Consider the following 27,917-nt stretch of genomic DNA (forward strand, 5'->3'; position numbering starts at 1 on the left):
TTGCATTTGGCTGTAAAAATTTCTTTCCTTACTATAATCATAATGCAATTGAGGGCACTGTTATTACGTCCATAAAAACCAAATAATTTATTTTGATTTGTAAGCTTAATATGAATAGCATTACGGGACAGCCAAAGCTCAAGTTTTGACCATATCTCGTTTGAATATATACAAGAACAAAATATATGCATAATTGTTTCTTCGCTGTTATTACAAAAAGTACATAAGTTATCTGTTACTAATTTAAATCTCAATAAAGCGTCTTTCATATAAAGAATTCTATTTAGCATCTTGAACTGAAACCATCTCATGTTTACATCGACAGTTGAATAAAAGGGAATTTGGTAATAAAAACTACAAATGATATTGTCAAAATCAAACTCCTGTTTCCATTTTATAAGACTTTTACATTCCTTTGTCTTATGTTTCAAGAAAGCCTGGTAGATATGTGCACAACCTTTTTTCACTTTCAGTATTAAAAACAATGTTTCAGGGATAATACATCTATAGGTTCCATAATCTTAGGTATGACATTTTTATTATAACCAAATCGAATAGCATTACACAACCATAATATTGAAGAAAGTTAACTTGTACATTGTATTTACGTTGAAAATCAAAATATGAAAGAAATTTTCCATCTTTTCCATCAAATTACTTTTTTCCCCGTCAGGTGCACATGTCAGGCACTTCTTTCGTTTGGAGGGACATAATGCATGAGCTTGCCCAATCTATGGAATTCATGTTTGAACAAAGAATGATCTAGGACCTAAAGTTGCCAGGATTCTCACATTTTTGTTAGTCTTTTGCAAGGTCTCATTACGTTTCTTTTAATATTTCCATACCGTCCGCACTTCTTGCCTGAAAATTGTTTGTAGGCTCCTACAGATGTTACTACGGGACATTGAACCAGAATTCGACTGGCGCCAATCACGCAGTGACGGCACTGACTCATTCGTTCATTACTTCGCCTATATTACCTCATAGTACTAAGACGTACTAAACAACAAGGTCTCTGATTATAAAGTCAATGGGTCTGTATAATAAGAGACTACTTGTTATGGAACAGTGATCATGCGCATTTCTTGATTCAATCTTTTGTCAGAATGCCACAGTGATATGGCTCTGTATAGCAGAACACAGATAGCAGTACATCTAGTCGAACTTTGTCTGGAGTTTAATACAACAGTACCAGGAAAGTGTTAACGTTCATGTACGAGCGTCTGTCAGTGTTTTCAGTGCACCACAAGTTCTTTGAATTCAAAGTTCGGGGACGGCCTAATCACATCCAAGAAACTTCCATAGATTTGCTTGGCTCACCAGGTGACTATATTATCATTTCTTCGGTAGTTATGTGACGGTCTTGAATGTAATCCTAGCTGCGCATTTCTCTCTTATCTCCTCGTCAGTGCATTGTAATTTTTTCCAAACCTGCCAGCAATTAAACATTGCATCAAGCAGGAGATGTGAAAGCATCGAAAATAAGCCCAAATTATACTTTCTGATCTGCAAAACTTTATGTAGGCTCATTTAAATCCGTCTCTGTTCTATACTTTTATGCTATTGTATTTTTCTTTGATAAGATAGACCATAATATAGTAATGGATTGGGCCATTGACGATCTTTAACTATCGTATTGTGTCCCCATCGCATACTGTATACTGTGATGATTTCTGAAGTCCCCCCCCCCCCCCCCGACGCAAAACTTATATGTGTCTTTTCATTGCGAATAGAAGGACTTTTTATGTGAGGAAGATGTTTGATGATCAAAGTATGTCACAGAGATTCCTTGTGATAGGGTTTGCGAGGTGTGAAGCAAGCCATCGGCTGTCCATGCATTTGACATGCTCATCCTGGATTTCCAAGGCAATGTACGCTCTACGTAACATCACAGGATGGTGTGGAAGTTTAGGTCACAGCATTTGACTGTTCTACTGCCGCGTGGTAGAGTACAGATGTTTAATATTTGTTTTTATTTGTATTTCTTTTTCTTTCATTTATTCACTCTCCAATCATTGGAAGGGTTGCCCTTTCAGCCATAGCCGGGGCTGATTTTCAAAGAGGCCCTTACTGCACATTTAAAAAGACATATTGTGCATTCTACACTCATTTAAGTAATCATTCTCTTACGCTTTCAATCTTTATTGTGTGAACGATTCTCATCAGCATTATAAGCTTGTAAACACACTACGTACGAAATCGAATTGATAGCAGAATAAATACCAGTGTCAATACTATTTACCAGTGTTTTTTTCTCAGTAAGACAAAGGTCTGTTTTTTGACACGTTTCACACTGTGATATTCTTTACTTAAGTATGAGTTCATGTGAGATATTATCTTCGCATTTTGATAGCAAAGAAGGGAGGGCAAATTCAGTCTCATTAAGTGGGATTCTTCAAACGTTGCTGTTCAGAATTGTCTAGACTTTATAAAAGGAAATATTAACACCGGGTTGAAGCATAGTCTTCACGAAATTCTCCTTTCACATGAATTCAAAGATATTCGTATGGTAGCCCTCGATATCACAAATGTCTATACTTAAATCAAATTGATACACCATGGACAGATGGAGGTAAAATACCTCCTTGGACCTCCATGATACATGTTAAAAACGGGTAAATGAGCTACCTGAGCAAATTAACTCAAGGACATTTTTGGGAACGTAAATGGTAGCTTATGTACCGAGTCGTACTTGTCCCAGTTTTAGACAATCATTTTTTTTTTTCATGTCAATTTCGATTGTTGTCGCCTGAATGGACTATCCCACCAAGCTGCACTGTGTGTTATTCAAGAGAATTGACGAAGGAAAATATCATATCATGATGCTTGGGTGCCTACAGTAGCTCGGGTCGGGCAAAGTTCGTGTATTGTGTTAGGACTCTGAATTTCTAAAGAATTATTGACAGGAATCACTCAACTTCTCGGTGCAGATTCATTGTTGTTGTAGACGTCACGATATAGGTCGTTGTCAAGCCGTCAGAGAGTAAAATGCTACATGGCTGACTTTGAAGATCATTAGCTTTCCTTTGAAGCATTTACATTTTAATCATCCACACTCAAGTCGTCCACACTCCTTTCTCTCCTTTTGTTTGCGGACGATTCAAGTCTTTTTTTGACGTACCGAAATCCTAATGTGTTACTTGATATGCTTCACTCTGAGCTGATTCATGTTAATTTTTTTTTAATTTTTTTCCCCTTCCACAGGGTTCCTTTATTGAATAATATCATACACACAAATATATACAAAAAGAGATATGTATGTACATGCAGATTTAACACATGATATTCTTGGCCATTCTAAATACGATAAGAACAGCAAACAGTTACAAAAATCAATTATAAATTGCAAATTCTTTTCAAAGTGTCAGAAATTTACCTGACAAATCATTTCATAAGAAAACACAATCAGAAACATTTAGTAAAATGTAACCACTTTTTCATAAATTTCTTTTCTTTCAGATTTGTTTTACATATATACTTTTCTATATCATAATAACTTTTTATCGCTGACATGATTTGTTCAAAAACTGGCAAACAATTTTTGCATTTGGCTGTAAAAATTTCTTTCCTTACTATAATCATAATGCAATTGAGGGCACTGTTATTACGTCCATAAAAGCCAAATAATTTATTTTGATTTGTAAGCTTAATATGAATAGCATTACGGGACAGCCAAAGCTCAAGTTTTGACCACATCTCGTTTGAATATATACAAGAACAAAATATATGCATAATTATTTCTTCGCTGTTATTACAAAAAGTACATAAGTTATCTGTTACTAATTCAAATCTCAATAAAGCGTCTTTCATATAAAGAATTCTATTTAGCATCTTGAACTGAAACCATCTCATGTTTACATCGACAGTTGAATAAAAGGGAATTTGGTAATAAAAACTCCAAATGATATTGTCAAAATCAAACTCCTGTTTCCATTTTATAAGACTTTTACATTCCTTTGTCTTATGTTTCAAGAAAGCCTGGTAGATATGTGCACAACCTTTTTTCACTTTCAGTATTAAAAACAATGTTTCAGGGATAATACATGTAGGTTCCATAATCTTAGGTATGACATTTTTATTATAACCAAATCGAATAGCATTACACAACCATAATATTGAAGAAAGTTTACTTGTACATTGTATTTACGTTGAAAATCAAAATATGAAAGAAATTTTCCATCTGTTTCTAGAACATCGTTAACAAAACGTACCCCCTTAGCACACCATGACTTATAATAAATTACATTATTATTAACTTGTATTCTAGGATTGTTCCAAAGGGGTTGACATGCGATATTATCTACAATGGACTGAGTTAAATCTGAAAAGGCTAATAATACCTCTTTCCAAAATGGGTTGCGCATTGAAATGGCTAATTCTTTGTAATGTTCAGCCCCCATGAATAAGTGGAGAGATGTGTATGATGAAGGCAAGAATGATTGGAACATATGTAAAGTGAAATTTTCGTTACTTGGATAACAAAAGAATCTTCTTATCCATGATATTCTGAGTGATTTAGAATGTATAAAAATATCTGTCATTTTAACCCCACCATCACTGTATAATTGGCACATTTGTTTCCTACTTATTTTATCAGGTTTATCGTGCCATATAAATTTATAAAAAGATCGGTTAACATCATTCATAATTTCTAATTTTGGTTCTGGAAGAGATAAAAGCAAATAATTCAGTTTGGGTATCAATAAAGATTTTACTATCGTTACTCTCCCTAAGGGAGTCAATGTTCTTTTCAGCCATATCGCTATCTGACGTTTTATCTCTTTCTTCCCAATCCATATTACTTGAGTTTTAGTTACGTTAATTTTGAGGTTGGACATATTTGCAAATTCATTAAGTATTGTAAGAGCACTTTGTAAATCCTGGGTTGAACCGTTGAGTGTCAAAAGGGTATCATCTGCATATTGCAAAAGTTTAAGCGATTTCCCATTCATATGCAATCCAACTAAAGAATCCGAGTGTCGTATTAGGATACCAAGTATTTCACTGACTAACAAAAAGAGGTAGGGGGACAAAGGATCTCCCTGACGACACCCTCGTCCTATTTCAAATCTATCTGTACAGAATCCGTTAACTAATACACAAGAGGATGCATTTGCATAAAATAACTTGATCCATTTCTTTACAGATGGACCGAAGTGAAAAAAATCCAGGACCTTGAATAGAAAAGTATGCGATAAGGAGTCGAAAGCTTTTTCGAAATCGACAACAAGACGCATGCCTGCTATATCATTTAATTCAGTATAAAGTAGCGTGTCATATAATAGACGTATATTTTCGCCAATGAAGCGACCACTCAAAAATCCTGTTTGATTTTCATGTATTAAAAAAGACAAAACGCCCTTGAGTCTATTTGCAATACAACCGGATGCCAATTTGTAAACTACATTCAGTAAAGTGATCGGGCGCCAATTTTTTAACAAATGTCTAGGTTTATTTCCTTTAGGAATCAAGGTTATTATTCCCATTTTTTGTGAGTTTGACAATTGTCCTGAGAAATACGCATAATTCAGTGATCTTACCAGAAAGTATTTAATATCTTCCCAAAAGTAACGATAAAATTCTACAGTAAAACCATCCTGTCCGGGAGATTTATTATTTTTCATGAGTTTTAAAGTGGAATAAACCTCATCAACACTAAGTGGACCTTCCAATAAAGAGGACAATTGTGAAGACAACTTAGGAATGTCAGGATGATTTAATAACATTTCCAAGTTAATTTCATCAGTTTCTTTTTCTGCATAAAGATTAGAGTAAAAATCAAACACTTCCTTAAGTATGTCATTTTGTTTATCTAAAATATCACCATTTTCAGTCGATAACTGACGTATTTCTTTATTGATATTATTTTGCTTTTCCAAATTTAAAAAGAATTTAGAAGGTTTTTCTCCAAACTCCATCCACTTTATCCGAGATCTAATCGCACTTCCTACATTTGATTTTAAACGGAAAGCTTCCAGTTCTACTTTCAATTTATTAATTTCCTCTAATATGAAATTCTTATCATTTAAAATTGTCAATTTTCTTTCTAACTCTTCAATTTTCTTTTCTAAATCCTTTTCACTATTCACACTTTGTTTTTTAGCGAAAGAAGCATATGATATTGCTTCTCCCCGTATCATCATCATTAAAGTTTCAAAAAATATCTGATCATTTACAATGAATTCACAGTCACCCACTATGCAATCATTTTGATCGAACTGTACTCCGTCTTTTGCATAAAATAGAATAGTATCTTTTATTTTTTTTCTTAATGTGTGAAACAAAACCTTTGTTTTTTAACAAAGAATTATTAAATTTCCAAAAGCCAGGGCCTCGTTGTAACTGATTCAAACTGAGACTTAAAAGAATTAAAGAATGATCTGTTCGATAACCTGGAAGAATATCAACCTTATGCACTAATGAAAGAAGTTCTGAGGATATAAAAAAAAAATCTAATCTACTCTGTTTAAAAGGGGTAGGTTGTCGCCATGTATAATATTTTTTATCTGGAAATCTAATTCTCCAAGGATCACATAAATCTAATTCATCTTTCATGTTATTTACTTGTTGTTTTGCTCGCGGGTTATTAACATGCAAGTAGTTATACGTATCAAGGTTTGAATCTTGTACTAAATTCCAGTCTCCACAAACAATAGCATGTGGATTCTCAAAATCTAGTATAATTTGTTGAAGATCTGCAAAAAATGTTGGGTTGTCTGTATTTGGCCCATACAACGACGCGATAGTAATATTATATTCGTACAGAGTTACATCTAAAACCACAAAGTTCCCTGCATTATCTACTTTAAATTTATTTATATAGATATATATATATATATATATATATATATATATATATATATTCATGTTAATGATTGGATCCAAACCAACAAATTTCCCTTAAATCTCGATAAACAAAGCTAATTTCATGGTGTTTAGTATCACAATTTCCCATCTACCTGGTTTAATCTTATCAAAGGGGTAAACTTACAACAGACAAATTCAGCTAAATTTCTTGTCCTTTTATTTGATTGCAAATTATCTTGGCAGGAAGAAACAATTATCATTCATGTAAATTACTGTTAAAAAAAAAAGGTATTATACAGAAGCTTAACGCTTGCTTAAGCATGTTTGCCATTTATATAAACTTTGTATTCGACTTTATACTTCCGTATTTCCATAGCATACTGGACTGCAGGGGGACTTGTTCCAAAATACAAATAGAGTCTATTTTAAGAATACAAAGACGAGCTATAAGGATTATCAATAATAAATTATTTTGCACCAACAGGCTCACTTTTTAAGAGTAACAACCTATTAAAGATTTTTGATGTACATGTATTTCATACTCTTCTCTTCGTATATCTATGAATCCACCTCCGTGGAAAACGATACCCGTGTAGCCAATGTGGATTAGCAGGTTGCTCCCAAGCCACCGGCTGTTTTACTTTGTTTATTCACCTGTTTGGAATACATGTACACTGTACATGCTAATGACTGCTCGGTAGAGTTTTTGGTATTATGCAGGACTAAACGTTTGTTTAATGTGTGTGTGTGTGTGTGTGCGTGTGTGTGTGGAGAAATCGAAAAGGCTGCATCAAGCTGTAAAATTATTGTAAAGGGTTTTCAAGGCAATCTATCGAAAAGAAACCCCAGAATTTCTAAATCAACCTTATGCCACGGGAGAGAGATAGTTTTTCCATATAAGTTATAAACAACACATATAATAGTGTATTTTCTCACTCTTATATAAGATACCATTTAACACTCACCGTTTCCATAATGATATGTTGTGAAATGTCTATATCTTATGATTTTATTGGAATAAATCTATTTCATTATGGTTCATCTTCTGTCATATAATCATATCCATCATTATTCTGTTTCAAAATAGAGTAACTGAACAAAAAAAAAAAAGACCAATTACTTGACATTCAAGCGAACTTTATCTGTATAGCTGTTAAGTTTGAGTGCATGATTTATTATCTAATCGTCACATGATTTGTAGCAACATCAATCCGTACATCCGAATGTTTTGAAAACCACGAAACGTGTTCTTCACATTATATCATTTCATGACATAATGTTGAAGTATACTGATAGTATTTTTTTTTCAAAATATGCGAATTTACTTAAAAATTGAAATCATAACCGTGTTGTAATGTACCTATTTGTATTTCGCAGTTACACGTCAAACGCAATGGACGAAGAGTCGAAGATGACATCAGAAGAGGAAATACCCGATTTGGACTCCAGGAGCGACACTCTATGTGGCTGCCCACCGGTATGCAACCCATCCTGGTTACAGCGTCTTGCCAACCCAAAGGTTTTCACGGCTCACATGATGGTTGTCACTTCCGTACAGATGATGTCTTTCGTCTACCTTGGAGCTGTTCTCACGACCATCGAGCGAAACTTTCAACTAGACAGCTCGGAATCAGGCTCGCTCTCCATCTATTCTGATGTCGCGGGTATCATCTTTGTGTTGCCGCTGAGTTATTACGGGCAGAGAGGTCATCGACCTAAGTGGATTGCCACTGGACTGATGCTGACGTCACTTGGCACATTCCTTTGTGCAATGCCTCATTTCTTATCCCGACCGCTCGACCCTGATACCTTTTTCACGAGTTCATCTCGTTTATCTAATGGTAAAACTGCACTGTGCGACAGTGAACGCCCTGTAGAGATGTATGCACAGAATGTGACGAACTCTGTGGGAAATTTCTCCGACCTACTTCACGATGCTGGTAAGTCAACAGTGAGCCACAATCATTACAAGAAATCACACCATTGACCAATATGTTGCTACTGTATGTAGATGACATAATCTGTTTGTTTTGATTTCTACAGACCATGGGAGAGTCAAGATGGATGGCCAGGGACAGGTTTGGTGGATCATCGTTGGCCAAGTTATGGTCGGTATAGGAAGTGCCGCTTTCTTCCCCTTACTCTCTACTTATATTGACGACAGCGTCAAGAAGCATAACTTGACGGCCTATACAGGTAATGAAAACAATGATTTCTCATAAGTTTTTCATGCCATTGCCCCTAACTCCACTTGGCGGCCTATACAGGTAGTAAAAACAGAGCCCCTTGACTTATTTTTGTCTGAGCCCCAACTTCACCAGAGAAAAAGTCCATAACACTGAATATTTCCAAAGAGGAAACACAGTGATAAGAGAAGAACGAACTATGTTGTGGTTATAAATGATAAGTTCTAAAAGTTCTAAAAATTACATCTTGTTTTGATAATCTTTGATCTCTTGCTACGTGATCTCGAGTTTAGCAACATTTATTTTGACAAGAACCAATTAATTTTACGATTTTGACAAATAGCAGTACGACAACAAATCATTCTCTCGGCTCGAAAACTGTGTTAAAGTCTAATATAGGCTATAGCTGTTCATCATTCCCACGCAACTCTAGGGCGGGTCACAACATAAGCTTGCTAGATCCCTATGCCAACTGGAAAGACATTTTGAAAGTCTTGTTCACATGCCAGTATTCTGTTGCTGATGGTCTGCAAGTCTTCTTGTTGTTTTTATACAAGAAGACTACATCTACAAATTACAAACGCAATCGATATTCTTTTTCTTACTGTGCTATCACTCATCCACCAAAAAGAATTCTACAGTCAATCCGGAGACAACCGAACTTGAACTTTCTAATGCAGAGAGTGATATCGATTTATCTTACATTTTCCATTTCAGCTCTTCTCTTCACAGCGTTCACCATCGGACCCAGTATGGGCTTTTTATTAGGCTCCTTGACCACTTCCAAGTACGTGGACTTCGATCGCGTCACTCCCGATCAAATCCCAGACATTAGTCAGAGTGACCCTCGCTGGATCGGTGCCTGGTGGCTTGGCTTTATCATTACTGGCGTGATCCTTGCAGTTCTCTCCCTGCCTATCTTCTTCTACCCTAAAATACTACCATCTGCCTTGGAGAAATGGAGGCAGGAGAGAGAAGTCGAAAAGGAGGACAGATCTGACGAAACTCTGGTGAAGGAGTCAGAGAACGCACTTCCCTTGAGAGAATCCTTGCAGATCGACAGCAACGACAACGGCAAAGGGCTTTGGACTGTTATTAAAGGCAAGTTAGGGTCTCAATCTAGAGATGTGGTATTTGATTTGCTTATTTCCTATAATATTTGTTTGAAGGCAAATGACAGGCTTAGACATGTTAGATGTTCAACGTTCCAAAGGTTTGCATGAACAACGTCACTCCGATGCACATTGGGCCAGAATGAGCTCAAAGTGCGCCAAAATTATATTCCATGGCTTCTTTTTACCCAAATTTGGTGTTTAGGGGTAATTGGGGCGTAGAATTGATTGAACATAATTTCAAACTCATATGACGTCACTGTGATGCTGATTTTTCATTGGCTTCCAAAAATTTGTCTGTAAATGACAAATAAAGCAATGCAAATCTTAGGCTGTTAATTTTTTTTTTCTTTAAAGATTAATTTATCTTTTCACATTCACTGACAATGCTTATATACTGCCATTGAATACAGGATGCTTACATGTCACGTAAAGTGTAAAAACATTCGGGTTTCGTTAAAAGAATCGAATTCATGCTGAAAGTTCCATATTACATACGTACTGCAGAATGATACTGCTGTCCGTGTAAATTAGTTAGAATATAAGTTTATGGTGTACGCTGTACTTTTGAGTGAATTTCTTCACTCTATAGCAGGACATAGATGTGTGATATAAAATCAATCTCCTATATAGTTCTTATCTCTCTACTTCATAACCTTAAGCCTATGCCATATCAATTCATACAAGCGCAAAACTCAAAAAGACATCTGGTCTAATTTTACTGGAAAGATAACAAATTGTGAAGTCAGTAATCAGGAAAACGAAAGGTTATGACTGAAACAACTAAGAATGAGTCTGCCGTGTATGAAAGTTTACTCGAAAAAGCTATGATAAAAGTTTTTTTTTTTTTTTGAATGAAAAATCTATCGGAATCACTATCATATGAAATTATAAATTCATCCCCGTTCCACGAGGATTTTTTTTTTCTCATCAGTCAGTCTTCGGAAGCAAAGTATTTTGCTTCCGGCAACCCACAAAGTTTATGGGATCACAGTGATGAATCCGACTTGTATTGGTCGCCTATCAGGTCCATGCATCAGACAGGTCGGGCATGATCCGTTGAGGCAAGATCGTCCGATGAGGATCACACGAGCAATGTCTGACACTGACCACCTGATAAAGTAGTCGATCGACGCAATCGGATTCATCAGACTGCGATCCTGTTTTAACACTTTGGTGAGCGGCCGGAAAGCAACAGACTTTGCTTCCAACGAGTAACCGATGAGAATAAAATCTCTGTGTTTTGGTGTATAACGTTCTACCTACGTATGTCAAGAGTAGGATCGGAGTATTTAGGTGTCCATACAGTATGTATCCCAGAGGGAATAGCTATGTTTACAGTAGTGGCTATGACAAAATGGACAATATGGCTATGGCCTTGACTATGTGCAATTATGTAGGCCTACTCTTTTATATTCGGAAGAGGGGTCTTTTAGGTGCCGGACTAGCCCTATACATGTATTTTATAACTCTGTTCATCTCTTATTCAGTGTTAATCATGTTAACTGTGCCTTTAACGTGCGAGAAAAAATAATAAATTTTAAAAAGAAGGCCGCCCTCATGTGGCGCCGTATGATAAGAGAATTCCTAAGCGGCTGCCAGGTCCAAAATAGACGCAATGTGTCGCGGAAAATCGGCTCTAACACAAAAAGTGGCTAAAGGTGGCAACCAAATCTGATATCAGCTTAAAGCTGAGACATCAAGGAATGTAGTGGTAATAGAATTTAGTTAGAAATTCGTCAAAATCTAAACTTTTCATTTGGATATATTAAAAAGACAAGTAATTAGCCTCTTTTCCAGGATATTTACCGTAAAATATTCATGAAGTATAATTTTTTTTTTGCTTTTTTACGGCATTCACAGCATAAAATAAACTCTGAGAAATATGCGGGAGAAATTACAGGTGGATATCTAAAAAAACTACATGTTGAAATTACTTATTTATTAAAAAGGTTACAATTTGCTTTGAAACTCTTAAAATGTTGTATTTTGCTACTTCAGGTAGGAAATGTACCCCTTTAATGTACACTTCTGATTTAAATATATTTAATGTACACCTCTGATTTAAATATTTTAATAAAATATTCAAAGTATTGCCTCTCAAGAGCGCATGTCAAAAATTAAAAAAATCCCAAGTGCCCAAAAGTCATTTTGGTATCTCTCTGGCCCTCTGTGCGATGGTAACTTCACCGTGACAACACGCTGCTCGACATTCACATGTCGCACGAGCCTCTAGCGTAGCATATTGCGTCGCTCGTAACTAGGGCATTGTCAACACTGAGTACATTTACGACACACCACACCTCTGTTAGCAAAACTTGACCCCAACCTTCTCCTAACTTTCTCTACCGATTGATACTGCTCCGGTTCTAGAACAAGGCCTGGAAAACCAACCTCTGAATAACTACCACCCTCCGAATATCCTCCGGATAACTACCCCCGAATAACTACCCCCCCCCCCCCCATTTGGCACCATACAAAGAAATACATAAGGTGTCACCACTTTGGGCCTAACTTTTTTTTTACCCCGAAAGTGCGTAAGTGGCACTAGAAAGAAATATAGAAACCTTGAAGGTTGCGCTGAAGACCTTTATCTTATTCTACGTTAGTTTTTTACTTGTTAGGTAACACACACTTTTGAAAAAGTTCTGCCGGCGTTGCCCCATCCTCTATACTACCCTTTCCTCTGATGACAATACCCTCGGATAATCATACCTGAATATCTGCAGTCCGGACAACTACCCTCATGGGCAACCCCCCTACGATAACTCCCCCCCCCCCTATAACTCACCCAATGGCTTTAATAATAATAACTTACCCCATAACTTACCCCATATGACAACTACCCCCCCCCCCCCCCCCCCTGGAGATCAACCCTCAAATAGCTACCACAAGGAAAGTCACTTTTCCCAGGGCACTTATCCCCAGGATAACTACCCAGGAACGGCGCAGTGTTTTCAAAAGTGTGGCCCCACGGCCCCACGGCCCCCACGGCTGCGCCGGCCCTGCTACCATCCGTATGATTAGTCCCCCTCCCCCCCCCCCCCCCCGATCACAACCACCGGGCCCCAGGCCTCCCCGACACCTACTCAGGTTCAGTTCTGCCTATGCAACAAAAAAAAAAAAAAAAAATCACGGAGTAACCTTGTTTTTGCCCAGGATTACATCTACAGTACTTATGCGTCATTAAGCATTAACCACTAGTATTGTTACCGCAAAGGACTACGTACCTTGGCAATTACCCCCTGTTAAAATTAGGCCCCAAACAACCGCTCTCTTACAATCAACCTGCCCAAGGAAAATTACCACTCCCATTTGCCACTTTTTTATATTATTTTATTTATTTATTTATTTATTTTATTTTTTTGGGGGGGGGGGGGGGGCGGGGTTTAACAGAAAAAAAAATCGGATTAAAGTAACAGTAACTGACGGAGGGGGAGGGGGATTAATACCATCAGGCCTCTTTACAGTGCTGAGTGATACTCTATCCAGAGTTTTTCAAGCGTATTCATCCGGATCCAGATCCAGATCCAGATGTTATGGGGGGGGGGGGGAGGGTAGCTATCCGCAGTGTTAGTATCCCAGGGGTAACAGGGAGTAGGTATCCTGATGGCAGTGGCGGATCCAGAGGGGGAAGCACCGGGCGCGCGCCCCTCTTCATTTTTTGTTAAAACACAGGAAATAAAAGAAAACGAATGGGGGGGGGGGGGCGTACTAGTATGCCCCCTTAAGTTTTTTTTTTTTTTTTTTTTTTTTTTTTTAAAGGTGCCTCCCCTTTACGTTAATCCTGGATGCGCCATTGTGTTGGTACATTGTAGTTATCCGGGGTAGTTGTCCGAAAGTGTAATTTCCCAGATGCGATGTTGCAGGGATATATAGGCTTAAACGATAAGTATTTAGTACAGTAAAGTTTATTATACAGACTGGTTGCTTCGCGTCACATCGGCAGTAGGTCAATGAAGTAAGATCTTCGTGTACAGTAGGCTACATAATGCAATACACCTGTCCAGTATGTTGATATGAAATTTCTGCTGCACAACGGTAGGTCCACTGCTATGTCTCAGGCGTCTCTTCCTGAACCCTACCAACATGGCGATCGCTTTCTACGGAGCCGCCTTCTCATCTATACTTGGAATTTATGGATCCTTCAGTGTCAAGTTCATCCAGGTGCAGTATGCCGTGAGTCCTGCCACAGCTTCCACGACTACAGGTAAGAAAAATGACCTTGAAAACAATAGAGGCAAACTTAAACTCAACATAAAGTGCACAAAGAAACATGCAAAAAGACCAATAACGGTCATTATAAATGTTACGTAGACCTACATACATGACTACATTATAATTTGAAGAGTTTGTTTGCAAAAACCGATAAGTCCATATTTGCCAAATGGAGATATTTAAGATTAAAGGTCAAGAAAAATAAAGAGAATAATACGAAAATTTTGCTTCTTTTGGCCATAACTTCAAAAAATATACCTTTATATGTAGTGACCAATATATCTTTCAAAAGGTATGTACAAGGCTCTGTTTTAGCTTTGGCCCGGTGGCCTGGGTCTATCTGAAGTAAATGTCGGGCTACTATCATTACTATAAGAAATGGCTTGCTTTGGTGGAACAATACCATTTGTGTGTATGTGTATGTGTATGTGTGTGTGTGTGTGTGTGTGTGTGTGTATGTATGTGTGTATGTGTGTGTCTTTAACATCAAGAAAACACATACTCTAGGAAAGTGTGAACTGAGGAAAAAGGCTCTAAAGTACAGGGTCTGTTCAAACGTTTAATCTTCACCAAGCTGCGCTAGCTGTGAAATGAATGAGACTAAAAAAAACAAAACAAAACAAAACAAAACAAGCAAAGCAAAACAAAACAAACAAAATAGGGCTGTAAATCTCCACAGCAACAACAATACAGGGATTATCAAATTAAGCTGAAATTCCTCATGCTTTTATAGCATAATTATGATTTCCATGGCTAATAACAACTTTCAAAACAGTAGCTTTATCTTTTCAAAACTTATTAGAGTCGAAAGGAAGGAATGTGTAAAGGGTTTTTAAGAAATGAAAAGTTTTCTCTATTGTGATATACCTGATCACACTACTATAAAAAAAAAAAAGTTGTAGAAAAACCGCTGAAAACACGCTCTCCCATTCGTTTTATGATCGTAACCTTAGGAATAATGTAAAATAAGAATAGCTCTTTCAGAAAATATGTGAAACTCAAGATTGACACGGTTGACCCGTTTCACCTTTTTTGAGTCCTCACGTAAAATCAAGAGGTGCGACTTTTTGCTGGTTTTGTGATGCACGGTCACATTCCTCGTCTTTCTCACAGATTCTCTATCTGAAAATAGGAGTGTTGGTATACCCCTACGTTAACTACAATCAGCTGACAATCATTTCATGAATATTTTGTCATCGTGGTCATGGAGAAATAAGGTCTATGCCTTAATTCAATATTGCCTAATATTAGACTGATTATAGAAAATTCGGTCTCGAGTACGTGCTATTTATTGCATTTTTTATTTCTACTCATTTTCATAGTTTCTGATTTTTTTTTATGTTTTGCAATGTGTTTCAAGTTTTCTCATGTAATTTTTGTTACTTCTTTTTCTTCTTCCTTTAAAGAAGCAGTACGCGGTTTATGAAGTGCATTCTTTTACCTGTCAGTTTTGACATGATTATCATGGTTTATTTTATCATTTTGATGTTTTCTTAAATTGTTTTATATTTATGTCTCCTTTCTTTCGGGCTGCGAAATTTCATTTTCGAGCCACCAGCAATGAAATAGTTATTAGGTGGCCAAATTGAGCCACCAAAGATAGTGTCGAATTCTGGTATGATCTTGATGTCAAAGAGATAATTGTATTTTTAAATGGTAAAATAAAGCAACGAGATAATGTACGTGACACTACGATTATTCCTTGTTAAAGGGTAACATCGAGGCATTATGCCCTATGTCTTTTTATTGTACTTTCCTTGTTCTGACTCAACTTTGCTTATTCTCTTTTCGTCAGCTATCATAGTTGGTCCGGCAATGATTCTCAGTCAAGTGTTTTCAGGCTACGTGTGTCGGAGGTTTAAACTTAATTCCAAGCAGTGCGCCCTCTTCGCTGTAATTGGGACAGCCATAGGGTTGCTGCTTTACCCGGTTGGTTTATTTCTCGGATGTGACAATATTTCTGTTGCCGGGGTGACGGAAGCGTACGATGGACGGTCACCTGCTTTTGAGATATCGGTCAGGTGAGTAGCCACAGCGAGGCACAGTCGTCAGTCTTTTCCAAGTGTGATTGGAATTTTGTCTATGAGTATTTCTTGGTCAGAACGCCAATTTGCCGTTTATTGCAACATGCTGAGCCTTAATGAGGACTAGGAGCAGTTTGTTATAAGAGTATTGTTTTAGTCATAACTGTTCATTCTATCGAGATCCTTACATCAAGGAAGGCACAACATGACTCACTTACTACATGTACCATAGAATTACATGCATTTTCTTAGTAAGCAATGTTGAGATGGGATCAGGACAAAGAAAAAAGTTCTACATTGATATCCTACATTTATTTAATACATAATGGGACTGTACAGTGATCCGTACATATTATTTGCATACATATCATGTAGGGCCTACATATCATATCTAATTACTTTACAGCAATGCATGCAACACCGAGTGTTCGTGTGATACGTCCACCTTTCAGCCTGTATGTGGATCAAACGGAGTAACCTATATCACACCATGCCACGCCGGATGTCTTAATGTTGATTTGTCGGTCAATGAAACCTCATCTGATCAAGTAAGTGTTTTTTTTTTCTTTTCTCTCTTGAAAGCATCAAATATTGGCCAGGTATTGTTGGACTCTTTATGACCATGACCATATTGACTCACCGATTTGAAAAAAAACAACAACAACACAAAAAATATAACAACTTCAAATATTGTATGATGGATAAAGCGAAAAATTCACTCACATAATTTGTATACGAGTCGTGGAGATTTTACACTAAGGAATAACAAGGGGAATTAGTGTAAAGTAAGAGAATGAAATGTTGTTTTTTTTTCCAATGTTGAATGTGATGTCAAGCATGTATATATTTTCGATGTTCAAGAAGTGTGACTTCTTTGTAGCCATTTCGATGTCCTGTAAGTGTTGTGACTTCGATTCACGACGCCACGCTCCAGCCACTCTTGGACTGTGAAAAAAGACAGCCCAGCGGCTTTTTGCTTGAAACTATGAAAGTGAATGAATTTAGCTATTATTTTGGTAATCCGCACCCAACACTGATTGAAGTGCATGTCTTCTTAGCATAAATGTTGGATAAGATTTCATGGTATGGAACTTTCGCTATGGAGAAACCAATAAATGTGATGGATATAATTGAATCACGATTGAATGAACAATAATCGTGTAGATGAAGGACCTACGCGTGAAAACAGAGTTCTGATTTACATTAATGAGTTATGTTCCTGTTGATACCGTTTGCAGTTAGTCACGTTTTACAAGTAGGAACCGCGAGGGGTCGGTATCATGCCCTTATTTTTAGGGAACCTGTGTGCAGACAATAAACCACTATCGGGTCTGCACTTAAATGCTCTTTGCGCTAAATAGTTAAATGGAATGGTTGAAATTCGTTTCAGTGCTTTATTCAAATTAGTTCTTACAGACAATACTTATTAAATCAGGCGAAGAAATAGAAAACAGATTCCAGCACAATCGGATATAAATAAGAAAGTTATGGAATGTCAATGGTCATAATACTCACGAGGGGACTGAATTCTACAAGCCAGGCTTTTTAGTAGTTCCTCCATTTCCGATATTTTTTCTTTGATATAACTCAGTAGTAGAGTTTGACCATGCATTTCCTTAAACTATGTTTTTTTCAAATTGTAAAAAAAAAATGATCTGCATTAATTTTGTTTGAATATGACCAAAATCACATTGTACTTTTTTGTATATGCAACTATCACATGTGACCGTACATCACAAAACGAACAAAAAGTCGCACCCCCTTGATTTTACGTGAGAATTAAAAAAAAAAGGTAAAACGGGTCAACCAAGTCAATATTGGGTTTTTCATGTTTTCTGAAAGAGCAACCCTTCTTCTACATTAAAACGAAGTTTGGGATAATAAAATGAATGGGAAAGTGCATTTTCAGCAGTTTTTTTTTCCAATCCTTTTTATTTGTAGAGTAGGTAGATCAGGTATGTCTTATAGGCCCCCTAGGTAATCCTTTGCACACTCTTCACTTTCAAGTCTAGTAACTTTTGAAGGGATAACGATACTGCTTTGAAAGTTGGCATTAATCACGGACACAATGTGTTGATAGAGCATGTTTAATGCCAGCCTTGTCTGATCATCTCTTCATTGTTGTTGCTTCGGTGATTTAAATCTATACATGGATCTGTTGATTTATGTACTACTTGATGTGAAATTATGAAAAATCGTCTGTAATGACTTTTTAAAAGAAAATCCTTGTACAATGAGAAGCAATACAATTACGGATTTTGTTAGTTATCCTAGGACGAATCAATGTCTCAGGCCTCTTCAGTAGCGAACTCATTACTGCGTCAGAACTCTGTCAAAACCTGATTGTTATGTTATTGATCTCTCCAAACTTCAGTTCCAACTGTACAACTACACGCAATGTCAATGCGTTAGGAGCCAGAGAATAAGCATCAACCAAACTGTACCCGAGGTGGACGCTACTTCTGGACCATGCCCAAAGACGTGCCCCGCGTATCTCTCAATGTGTCTGCTTGTTACAGCTCTCTTCTTTCTCCAGTGCGCGACGCAGAATCCGGGAATGTATGTGGGACTAAGGTAGATACCACAAAGAATATCAAGAAGATTCTTTTTCAAATTTCGATCATGTCCTTTGTTTTACACTGTTTAAAGCAACATTACTCGACATATAATTGTTCTTGAAAAGGATGATTACCGATGCAACTAGACGTACTTTACTCCCAATTTCTGTTTTGGTCTTTAGTTGCAATGGAATGATTAAGGTATGGTCGAATTCAGAGATTTTCATGAAGCCTATTTCTGCAATGAGCAAATCTTGGATTATTTCGACTAATTTTATTTGTTTGTTTGTTTTGTCAGCAACGTTGCGATTAAGATGTAACCGCTTTCATTTTTATTTTTGTGCTAATAAATAGGATCCACAATCATGTACTATATTACGACAAGTTGATGTTATGTTTACCCAGATGTAAAGTCTAATCTCTATCTTGCGACAAGAATACGATATTCGTATAATACGTGTGTTTCCATACAATTCGCTACTACTTTACAGGTGTGTGGAGGAAGATGACAGATCCATGGCGCTTGGCCTTCGCACAGTGATATCAAAAATACTAGGTATACATGTCATGCCTCTCAGAGATATAAGATCAACAACGGAGAATTTAACGTTTTTGGAGCCGTTGTATGAGTTTATACAAAATAATATTGCATGCTTGATCCATCGAGATTGATAGGAAAAAAGTTGATAAATGGCAAATCTTTGTTAATATCAGCCTGTTTTCGTTTAATGATACAGAACAACTTCAAACTACACTCAAGTTGATTTCAATAAAAAGGTTTATATTGGGAGATTAAATGGAATTTACTTTTATTTTGTAACTATGACGCAAAATGTACTTATGGACATTACTAGTAATGACCTACCCATTATATTATAAAAACAGAGATAACTATTTTTTTAAAATCAAGATATACAAACTAATAGATACATTCTTAAGTTATATGGCTACTAATATATGACATAATTCAAACTGCAGTGCCTATGCAATTAAGTACATCTTGCTAATTAAGTGGGAGAAACCTAACTGACTAGTTTTAGCAAATCGTCGCTGTAATGGGACAAAACCTTGTATCTGAATTTTTGGTGAAAAGGACTTTTTTGGATTAATGGTCAAATAATGGGTTAAGTGATGTCCTGGCCAAATCCAAACACGCTGTCTTACTCCAAAAAATGAAGCCACCATGGCATGTCAAAGGAAAGGCTATCCCATTCACTATAGTGCTTTGGCCGCCATGTTTTTTTTTTTTCACTTCTAAACATTTGACATTTTGTAGATACGAGGTCTTGTCCACCAGCAACAGAATGTGGTAATGAAGTTAGATGGGTAATATGACAAGAAATCACAAAATGGCATCATAATTAAGTTTTGTCACATCCCCTGTTTTTAGAGAAAAAAAAGTAAATTTAGTTTACGTTTAAATGGATAAGAAGCTCAGAATTGTTTAAGACTAAGACTCTCGGAAACCCATAGTTTCAGGCTGTTTTAGAGCGTTTTCCGATATTCGTAATCACTGTAAGATTTTTTTTTTTTGTAGATTTGTTTGTCTAGCAGAATATGCATGCAGTTGATTGTTTGTTTTAGATAAACTTTCCATCACTGATGGTTGATCATTTATACATTACTAGCCCAACATAACATTCATGAAGATATTCAGTATTAACTGTTACACTTTCCGAATAGAGGCCTTTGGCAGCCATGTAGCTCGAAATTTGCAACCCTTATCATTTCTCTGAAATGGTTCTCGTCTCATCAAAACCACAGTAATGAAATTACAGAAATTACCATATTGACACAAAGACAAAACAGTAATATTAATTTTTAGTATAATACTAAAGCTTCCAACGGTGATGATTTCATTACTTCACAGACCTTCTAATGATCCTTTTACAAATAGTAAGGTATCTTTGAGCTTAAAATTGATAAGAACTTGGTGAAATGTATTTTTCACACAAATTCATTTCAGCTTTCTAAGAACCTAGAGACGATGCGGTTACTTGGAAAGTGGTTGTAGTTGCTAGATTATTAAGAATAAAACAAAATCTGAAATCACATTGTATGGTCAAACGAAGTAAGTTGGAGAGTTATGAGGTACTGAATTATCTTTCAATTTGCGTGTAATCGGTGAAAACGTAGAAGTTTAAATGCAATAACTTTCCTAATTTAAGTTTAGTATTGGTGTGAAATATTAAATCAGCATTCCACCACTATCCTAACGTAAACATATTATGAATATCAGTTTTCAAATGATGTGGCATTGCATTTTTATATCCACGGCTCGTCGATAGATAAGCAATTTCACTTTAAAACCAAAGTTTTCAAGGTGAGATTTGAAATCAAACACACAAACGGGTACGCGCACACATACGAACATCCCAACAAGGGGTACTATAGTGTACCCCGTTGTTTTCTCCCATAGACATAATGCTCCCATAAAGTCATTGTCAGCCTCATAGAGTCCTACTACATGAAGAAAAACATAAGATGGAACTCCCACAGTGTACCTCTTGCTCGTCCACCAACACACGCACACACACACATACACACACACACACACACACATTCACACGTTTATTAAAACAGCTCCTCTGTACTCTTAATTCTTACGAATGACACATCTAAAAATTAAATGGCTACAACAACTGTGTCCATTCATTCACGACAATAATTATAACCCGCTTCTAAACGTTCAATGGGTCAGCAGTGTCACGTTTGTTTGCTTGGTTCGTTGGCTGGGGAAATTATCAGTAAGAAGCTTGACACGATTACTCGCAATTTTTGACCTAGAAACACTTTAAATACACTGCAAAAAGTCCGGTGTTAAAAAGTGAACACCGAGCTGGTGTTAAATTTTCGGTGCTCATTTATGGTGTTAAATTAACACCTGCGGGTGTCATTTCCAAATTTTAAACTGTTTTTTTAAGAGTTTCTAAACTGCACTTCTTGTTGATTTTTAATTTAAACAAGACGATCAAGAATTTTACATTAAAATACTAGATTTTTGAAAAAATGTGAAAATAAATTTACACCAAAGTAACACCAGCTGGTGTGGTCTCTTATTGAAGCTGGACGGGAGTTACAGTGTTATAGGAGTACAGAAACTTACGATTTCTTTTTTTCTCTCTTTATCAGGTTTCTTTCCTGCACCGATATATTTTGGCGCCATTATCAACTCAGTTTGTCTACATTGGCAATGGAACGAAGGCGAACGAGGAGCCTGCTGGATCTATGACAACAAAGCATTCCGAATGGCTTTTATGTTGACGTTGATGGCGCTCCAAGGCCTTGAACTTATTTTCCTCCTGATAGTATTTTTCTCTATCAGGGAGAGCTTAAAGGTATTTAATGTTTTCACTCCACTATCTGTTACATGATATCCTTCCATACAAAGCCCTTGGCTTCATAAGCCTCCATCAATGAGAATAGCATGAAAATGTCAAAACAATGTATTACATTAAGATATAAATGCATAATAGAAATATATCATCAAATCTGACTTTTTTTCCACAGAAATGTATTTATTTCTGGTAGCCATGCACAGTTAAGTATTATCAATATTTAAATACTTGTAGGGAATTAAAAAAAGGGAAGAAAATTGATTTTATTCTAAAAAGTAATAATTCCACTTCTAATTTTGTTCCACAAAGTGCTATAAACCAAGTTGGACGACATCAGATACCCGTATGCACAAAATTCAAACATTGTATAACGCATTTCCTCTGTTGATGGAGATAAAATTGCATTGAAAAAAACAAACAAAGAAGACGTGTATCAGGAGGTGATTTCATGTAGGTTTATTACTAACACGTGGTTTTCTTTTGATTTTGTTTTTCATATCTAGAACAAGAAAGCTGAAGAGCCAAGAGGACGTACTGACTTTACCGATTCTGGACCAAATGGGAACTAAAACTAAAAGAGGAGACAAAGTTTAAACTTTACATAAACGATCAGTAAAGACACCATCTACCCCTATGTCTGTATGTAGTCTTACGGGACACACTGGACGTGTCGTGGGGGTTATTTATATACCAACATTTTTTTATCTTCTTAAATTTACGTCCTTATTTTAATCTTTCATAATTACTAATCGACATGAAGTAAACACAATAAGTGTAGTATAGTTTAAAGGAAATAACTGCTTTCTGAGATGAGGACTTTTATTCCGAAATAATAACAATAATAATGATGATAATAATAATAATGTTAATAATAATAATAATAATAATAACAGTAATAAAAATGATAATGCTCCCCTTTAAACACATGAACAAAAACCAACCAAAATGACCGTTTGACAGGTAAATGTACTTCAATAGTCCTATATGTCACAGAACGCACTGCATGAAAATTTTCCTAAATCTATTTGACGAAGCTGAGTATAGCATTTAAACGAGATTTGAGGATGAAATGGAATAAGCTAATGAGAAAATACAGTCAGAATTGTTTGGAATGTATACTTAGAACCAGCAATAGCTTTAAGGCACTGTTTGACATGGGGAGCAGTGATTTAAAAACAAATCGAGTTAATACATTTGATGCCTTATTTGCATAGGTCAGTTGTGTCACGATTAAAGCATCCTACCATAAAGTTGTTATGTTTATACTAGAATCAGTTTTATTTCAACTATTGTTCGCATTTTGTTTATCAACAATACATAACATTGATTAGACACATTGTACTAATTAACATTTCTAAAATGTTTCTACTCCTAAGTCACCATTTAGAAATACTTTGGAGTAATATAGTTAGGTGTTTGTTTCACCTGCAAGTGGTAAATGATGCCTTTTTAGTTCAATTCGGTTGAAAGAGTATATGCTTCATTCTTTGTATAAATTGAGGCATGTACTGTGATATTCACATCTAAATCGTTAAGAATTCAAAACTTTTAACTGATTATTGAATTATTGTACACTTCACAGATGCATCTAAGATGATATTTACTTATACAGTGATGTTTTGAGCAAATCACCCGTTATGATTATAGTCGGAAAGAAAATTTGCCATAGTTCATACCACACACGACCCCCCCCCCCCCCCCGAATCGATATATATGTAATACCGTTCGGATGCTATATAGTACATTTGGATCATGCTGTGAGCACTTTGCTATATACCCTTTGTGCTAATTATTGGAATACGTATTGCATTAAAGGGAAATTTAGAAAATAAATGTGTATATAAGATGGAGCACTCTCAAACTGATTGGCCAACACGTGTGATTGTCCCAAATCAAGTAAAATGTTTAGAACAATAGCTAATGTAACTGGTAACTGTACCTCAATATTATGTGTGACTTCAGAGAATATCTGGTAAACACAATTTTTTTCAATTTTTTGTTAAATTCCTGCTTTAACAGGTTTAGTTACACTTAAATTTGTATGTTTTCCTAGACGCTGTTGTAATTTTTGTCATATTCAAGTATACAACTCAAATATTGGCTGTTATTGCTACTGACAGTCACGGAGTATCAAATTGTTTGTAAATAGAACGTTGTAGTCGTATAGTGGTGGTTAAGGTTAGTTACATGTATACAATATACACGCACACACATACAAACACACACACAAACACACACACACACACATATATATATATATATATATATATATATATGTGTGTGTTTATATAATATGTATTATGAACATAATGTTTTCTTTTTCTTTTTCTTTACGCAGTTTGATGAAAAGCTTCATTTATTCGCTATCTACAGTATTTTGTTCTTGATATCTACCAGTGGAATATTAATCAAGAAATGGCACCTTCACAATCTGAAACATGTGTTATGTATATATATATATATATATATAACCTTTGAAATATAAAAAAGCATATGTAATAAATTCAGGAATGTACCAACTAAAATGCATTATCATTTTATTCCTCTTGAATCAGTGTCTCGACGAAATGTTGCAGAGAGTGTTAAATTGATTTGTTATCATATATTGGTAGAGACTTCTGGTGGAAATCCCCTGCCAATGCGCCAAGCCACAACAATCTGAAATAGTGCTCCGATTCAATGAGGTGAACTTATTATTTTCATCAAGAGTATTATAAGAATAAAATACCTCCAATTTATTGTTGGAGATACCCATTTTAAAAGAGAATTGATAAATTCACTTGTGAAACCTCTGACATGTGTATTTGCAGTAAACTCGCTACAAAGCTGATGAAAGTAGCAGAATTATTTTCTAATTACTAACAAGATGCTCCACTTAATGTTGGTAATAATTGCACACTTCCATAGAAAAATCTCCATTAATCATGCCCATGCCACATAGAATCACCTAAAATGAGCTAGATATGTGTATTATCTTATCCTCTCTCTCTCTGTGTCTCTCTCTCTCTTTATCTTTTTTTTTGTGGGGGGGGGGGGGGGGGGGAGAGAAGGGGGCAACCAAAGTGCTCAAAGTGGTGACACCTTACATATTCCTTTGTATGGTGCAAACGTGTGTGTGTGGGGGGGGGGGGAGGGGGTTCCGTGCCTTTCACTGTTACCCAGTAAATCTATACGGCTCTTTGCATTTTCGAAAACCAGAATGTTTTTTGGCGATCATATTAATTTTCACTGTGTCAATATCACGTTGTTTTCAAGGCAGTCTAACTGCCTAACAGATATACGAAGAGTTCCTTTTCGAAAAGTGTTATATCCACTTTAAATAGATGTTAAGAAGAAAGCCTGCAATGCATGTATGTCCAAGAATATTACCCCATGGGATAATAGGATCAAGAAAATGTACCTTGAAAAGTCTATATGTCTACAGTAAATCAAAAAGATAATGGTAGATTTCTCGTTCTGTGGGTTAGGACTACGAATATGATATCTACCTCTATCGCCTTTTATACCTTTTAAAACAGTACCTTTTATCATGATAATGTGCGACAAATTAATAATGGTAGCCTATAGTTATTAGGTTTTGTCTCCATGTGCGTGTGTGTGCGTGTGTGTGTGTGTGTGTGTGTTTTGGTGACTTGTATTTCTTTTATTTTCTCCATTTCTCAAAAAACAAAATTGAATGCATATAGACGAAACTTTTCACAAACAGTAATTAAATAATATTTTGTCATTATGTGGAGAGCTACACAGGCAGGTAAATTCGCCATCCTGGCCTTTGGAATCAAAGTGAGGTCGGGCATTCAAAATGTATAGTTTCTAATGGATCCTGATGGATTTATTATTTTCTTTAATCAGTGCCTAACTTCTCTTTTTTCTCACAAGAATTATCATGCTTTAGAGAGGTATCGCTTTGGGAATGATGAAAAAATATGTTGAGCACTTTTTGAAAGGAGCTCTTCTTATATATGAAGTCCTGAATATAAGAACGACCCAACTCGTTTTTTTTGGCCAAATCCAGTTTCACATGGGAAATTGTAGCTTATGCATGGACTCATCTTGTGTATAAATGATAAATCCTAATTACCCCCGGAAGTGCCTGAAATGTATGAGTTAAATCTTATATGAATGTAAGAATGAAGGACTGGGGTCATTTTCACATTCATATTATAGCGCCCTCTCTCATCTTTCTCTCATCTCATATAGCAGAATATCATGTGTATGATCCAAAGAACGACCCAAGTCCGTACGCAGAAAATGGCCTCTCCACAATTAATGTAAATGTTAATTGTCATGATAATATATATCTTAATTTGTATAATACAATGTTGCCTTCAAGTTCAAGTTCAAGTTCAACTTTATTTCATTTCCACTAAATAAACAGGAGAATTTATATTCAATGCATAAACAAAACAAATTTGTAGTAATTTCGATAAACGTACATCAACAAGATACATGTGATGATGAGTAACGACATAATTGCATTTATAAGGTATATACATATGCATACTACACGGATGGGAATGGAAATGGAGGGTCCCACTAAAAAGCCAAGCTTGTATGATATGGGACCCTCAGAAATACATAAAAAGCAAATAATGGCTTCATAAAACTACAAAAAAAAATATATGAAACAAAATCAAAGAAACCAATGTCAACTGACATGAAATGAAATAACAGGAAAGAACGAAAAAAAAAAGAGACAAGGGAAACAAAAGAAAATGAAACTGCAACACACGCCATCGTCGACACAAGCAAACAGATTTCCAGGATGTATAGGAGTAATAAGACGCACCCTTGAATGATATTGTGAATATAAGGATTAGGTACAAATACCAGAAAAACTACAAAAGAGCGGACATATTAAAAGCAAGGAATAGACACAATGATGCATTGTTCGATGACTGTCATATTTGAGGAGAACTTATATTCGACAGATTATTTTACTCTCATGATAGAAAATAATTGATGTGTAATGATTAATGCATATAGATAAGTGATAACTTAATTGAGTTAATGAAACAAACCTAGTTCGGTAATAGGCCTATGTTATAAGATTTCAATAAAAATAATTTCAATTTATTCTTGAAAGAATTCAAAGTTCGTGCTGTTACAATACCATCACAGTTAAAATAGAATATTGCTGGACAAATAAAAAAGATATGAAGTTATTTTAAGTTAACTCGAAACGGTCTTCCATTTGACTTGGGTCGTTCTTATATTCAGATACTCATATGTATATTTATGTAGACGGATCTGTGCTTTGGCGTCTTGTCTCCTACCGGCGCGGCGGTTTCACACTGTAGCGATGTTCAGGTAGACTGACTTTCAAAGTGATGTACTTCTGTGTTTATGTGGCGAGGTGGATCGGCTTGACGGGAGGGTGGTGTGCCTGTTCCTCGTGTCTACATTTTGATTTAAGTTGGCACGTTTTGTTTAGTGCGTTTTTGTTCCGGATGATAATGACCTTCACATCGAGGCAGAGATTGCACAGGCCTCTCTTTTTTAGAGTTAACTTTGACTTTTTTTCTTTTTTGATGTCCCAGGATAGCCTGAAGTTTCCATGTTTGTGTTTCAGGCTCCAGATGTACACTGACTCAGCAAAAAAAAAGAAAAGAAAAGAAAAGAAAGTAAACAATTTTTCGATTTCATATTTTTCATGGAAAATTTTGATGAAAAT

At 36.0% G+C, this 27,917-nt stretch overlaps 1 protein-coding gene across 1 annotated transcript; it reads left to right on the top strand.

Annotated features, from left to right (window-relative positions):
- Nucleotides 1-8,200: 8,200 nt before the first annotated feature.
- LOC139712168 (solute carrier organic anion transporter family member 5A1-like) lies at nucleotides 8,201-22,243 on the top strand (the record flags this gene model as incomplete). The annotated part of the gene is made up of 9 exons (XM_071624008.1): nucleotides 8,201-8,758; nucleotides 8,880-9,003; nucleotides 9,711-10,094; nucleotides 14,151-14,315; nucleotides 16,119-16,344; nucleotides 16,754-16,895; nucleotides 18,722-18,921; nucleotides 19,397-19,461; nucleotides 22,038-22,243. Coding segments are annotated over exons 1-9 (2,070 nt in total), but the record flags the coding sequence as incomplete, so codon positions are not given.
- Between the last annotated feature and the right edge of the window lie 5,674 nt (nucleotides 22,244-27,917).

The sequence above is a fragment of the Diadema antillarum genome, unplaced genomic scaffold, assembly GCF_040938485.1.
Source record: "Diadema antillarum isolate AM-2024a unplaced genomic scaffold, OU_Dant_1.0 seq00001767_RagTag, whole genome shotgun sequence".
NCBI lineage: Eukaryota > Metazoa > Echinodermata > Echinoidea > Diadematoida > Diadematidae > Diadema > Diadema antillarum.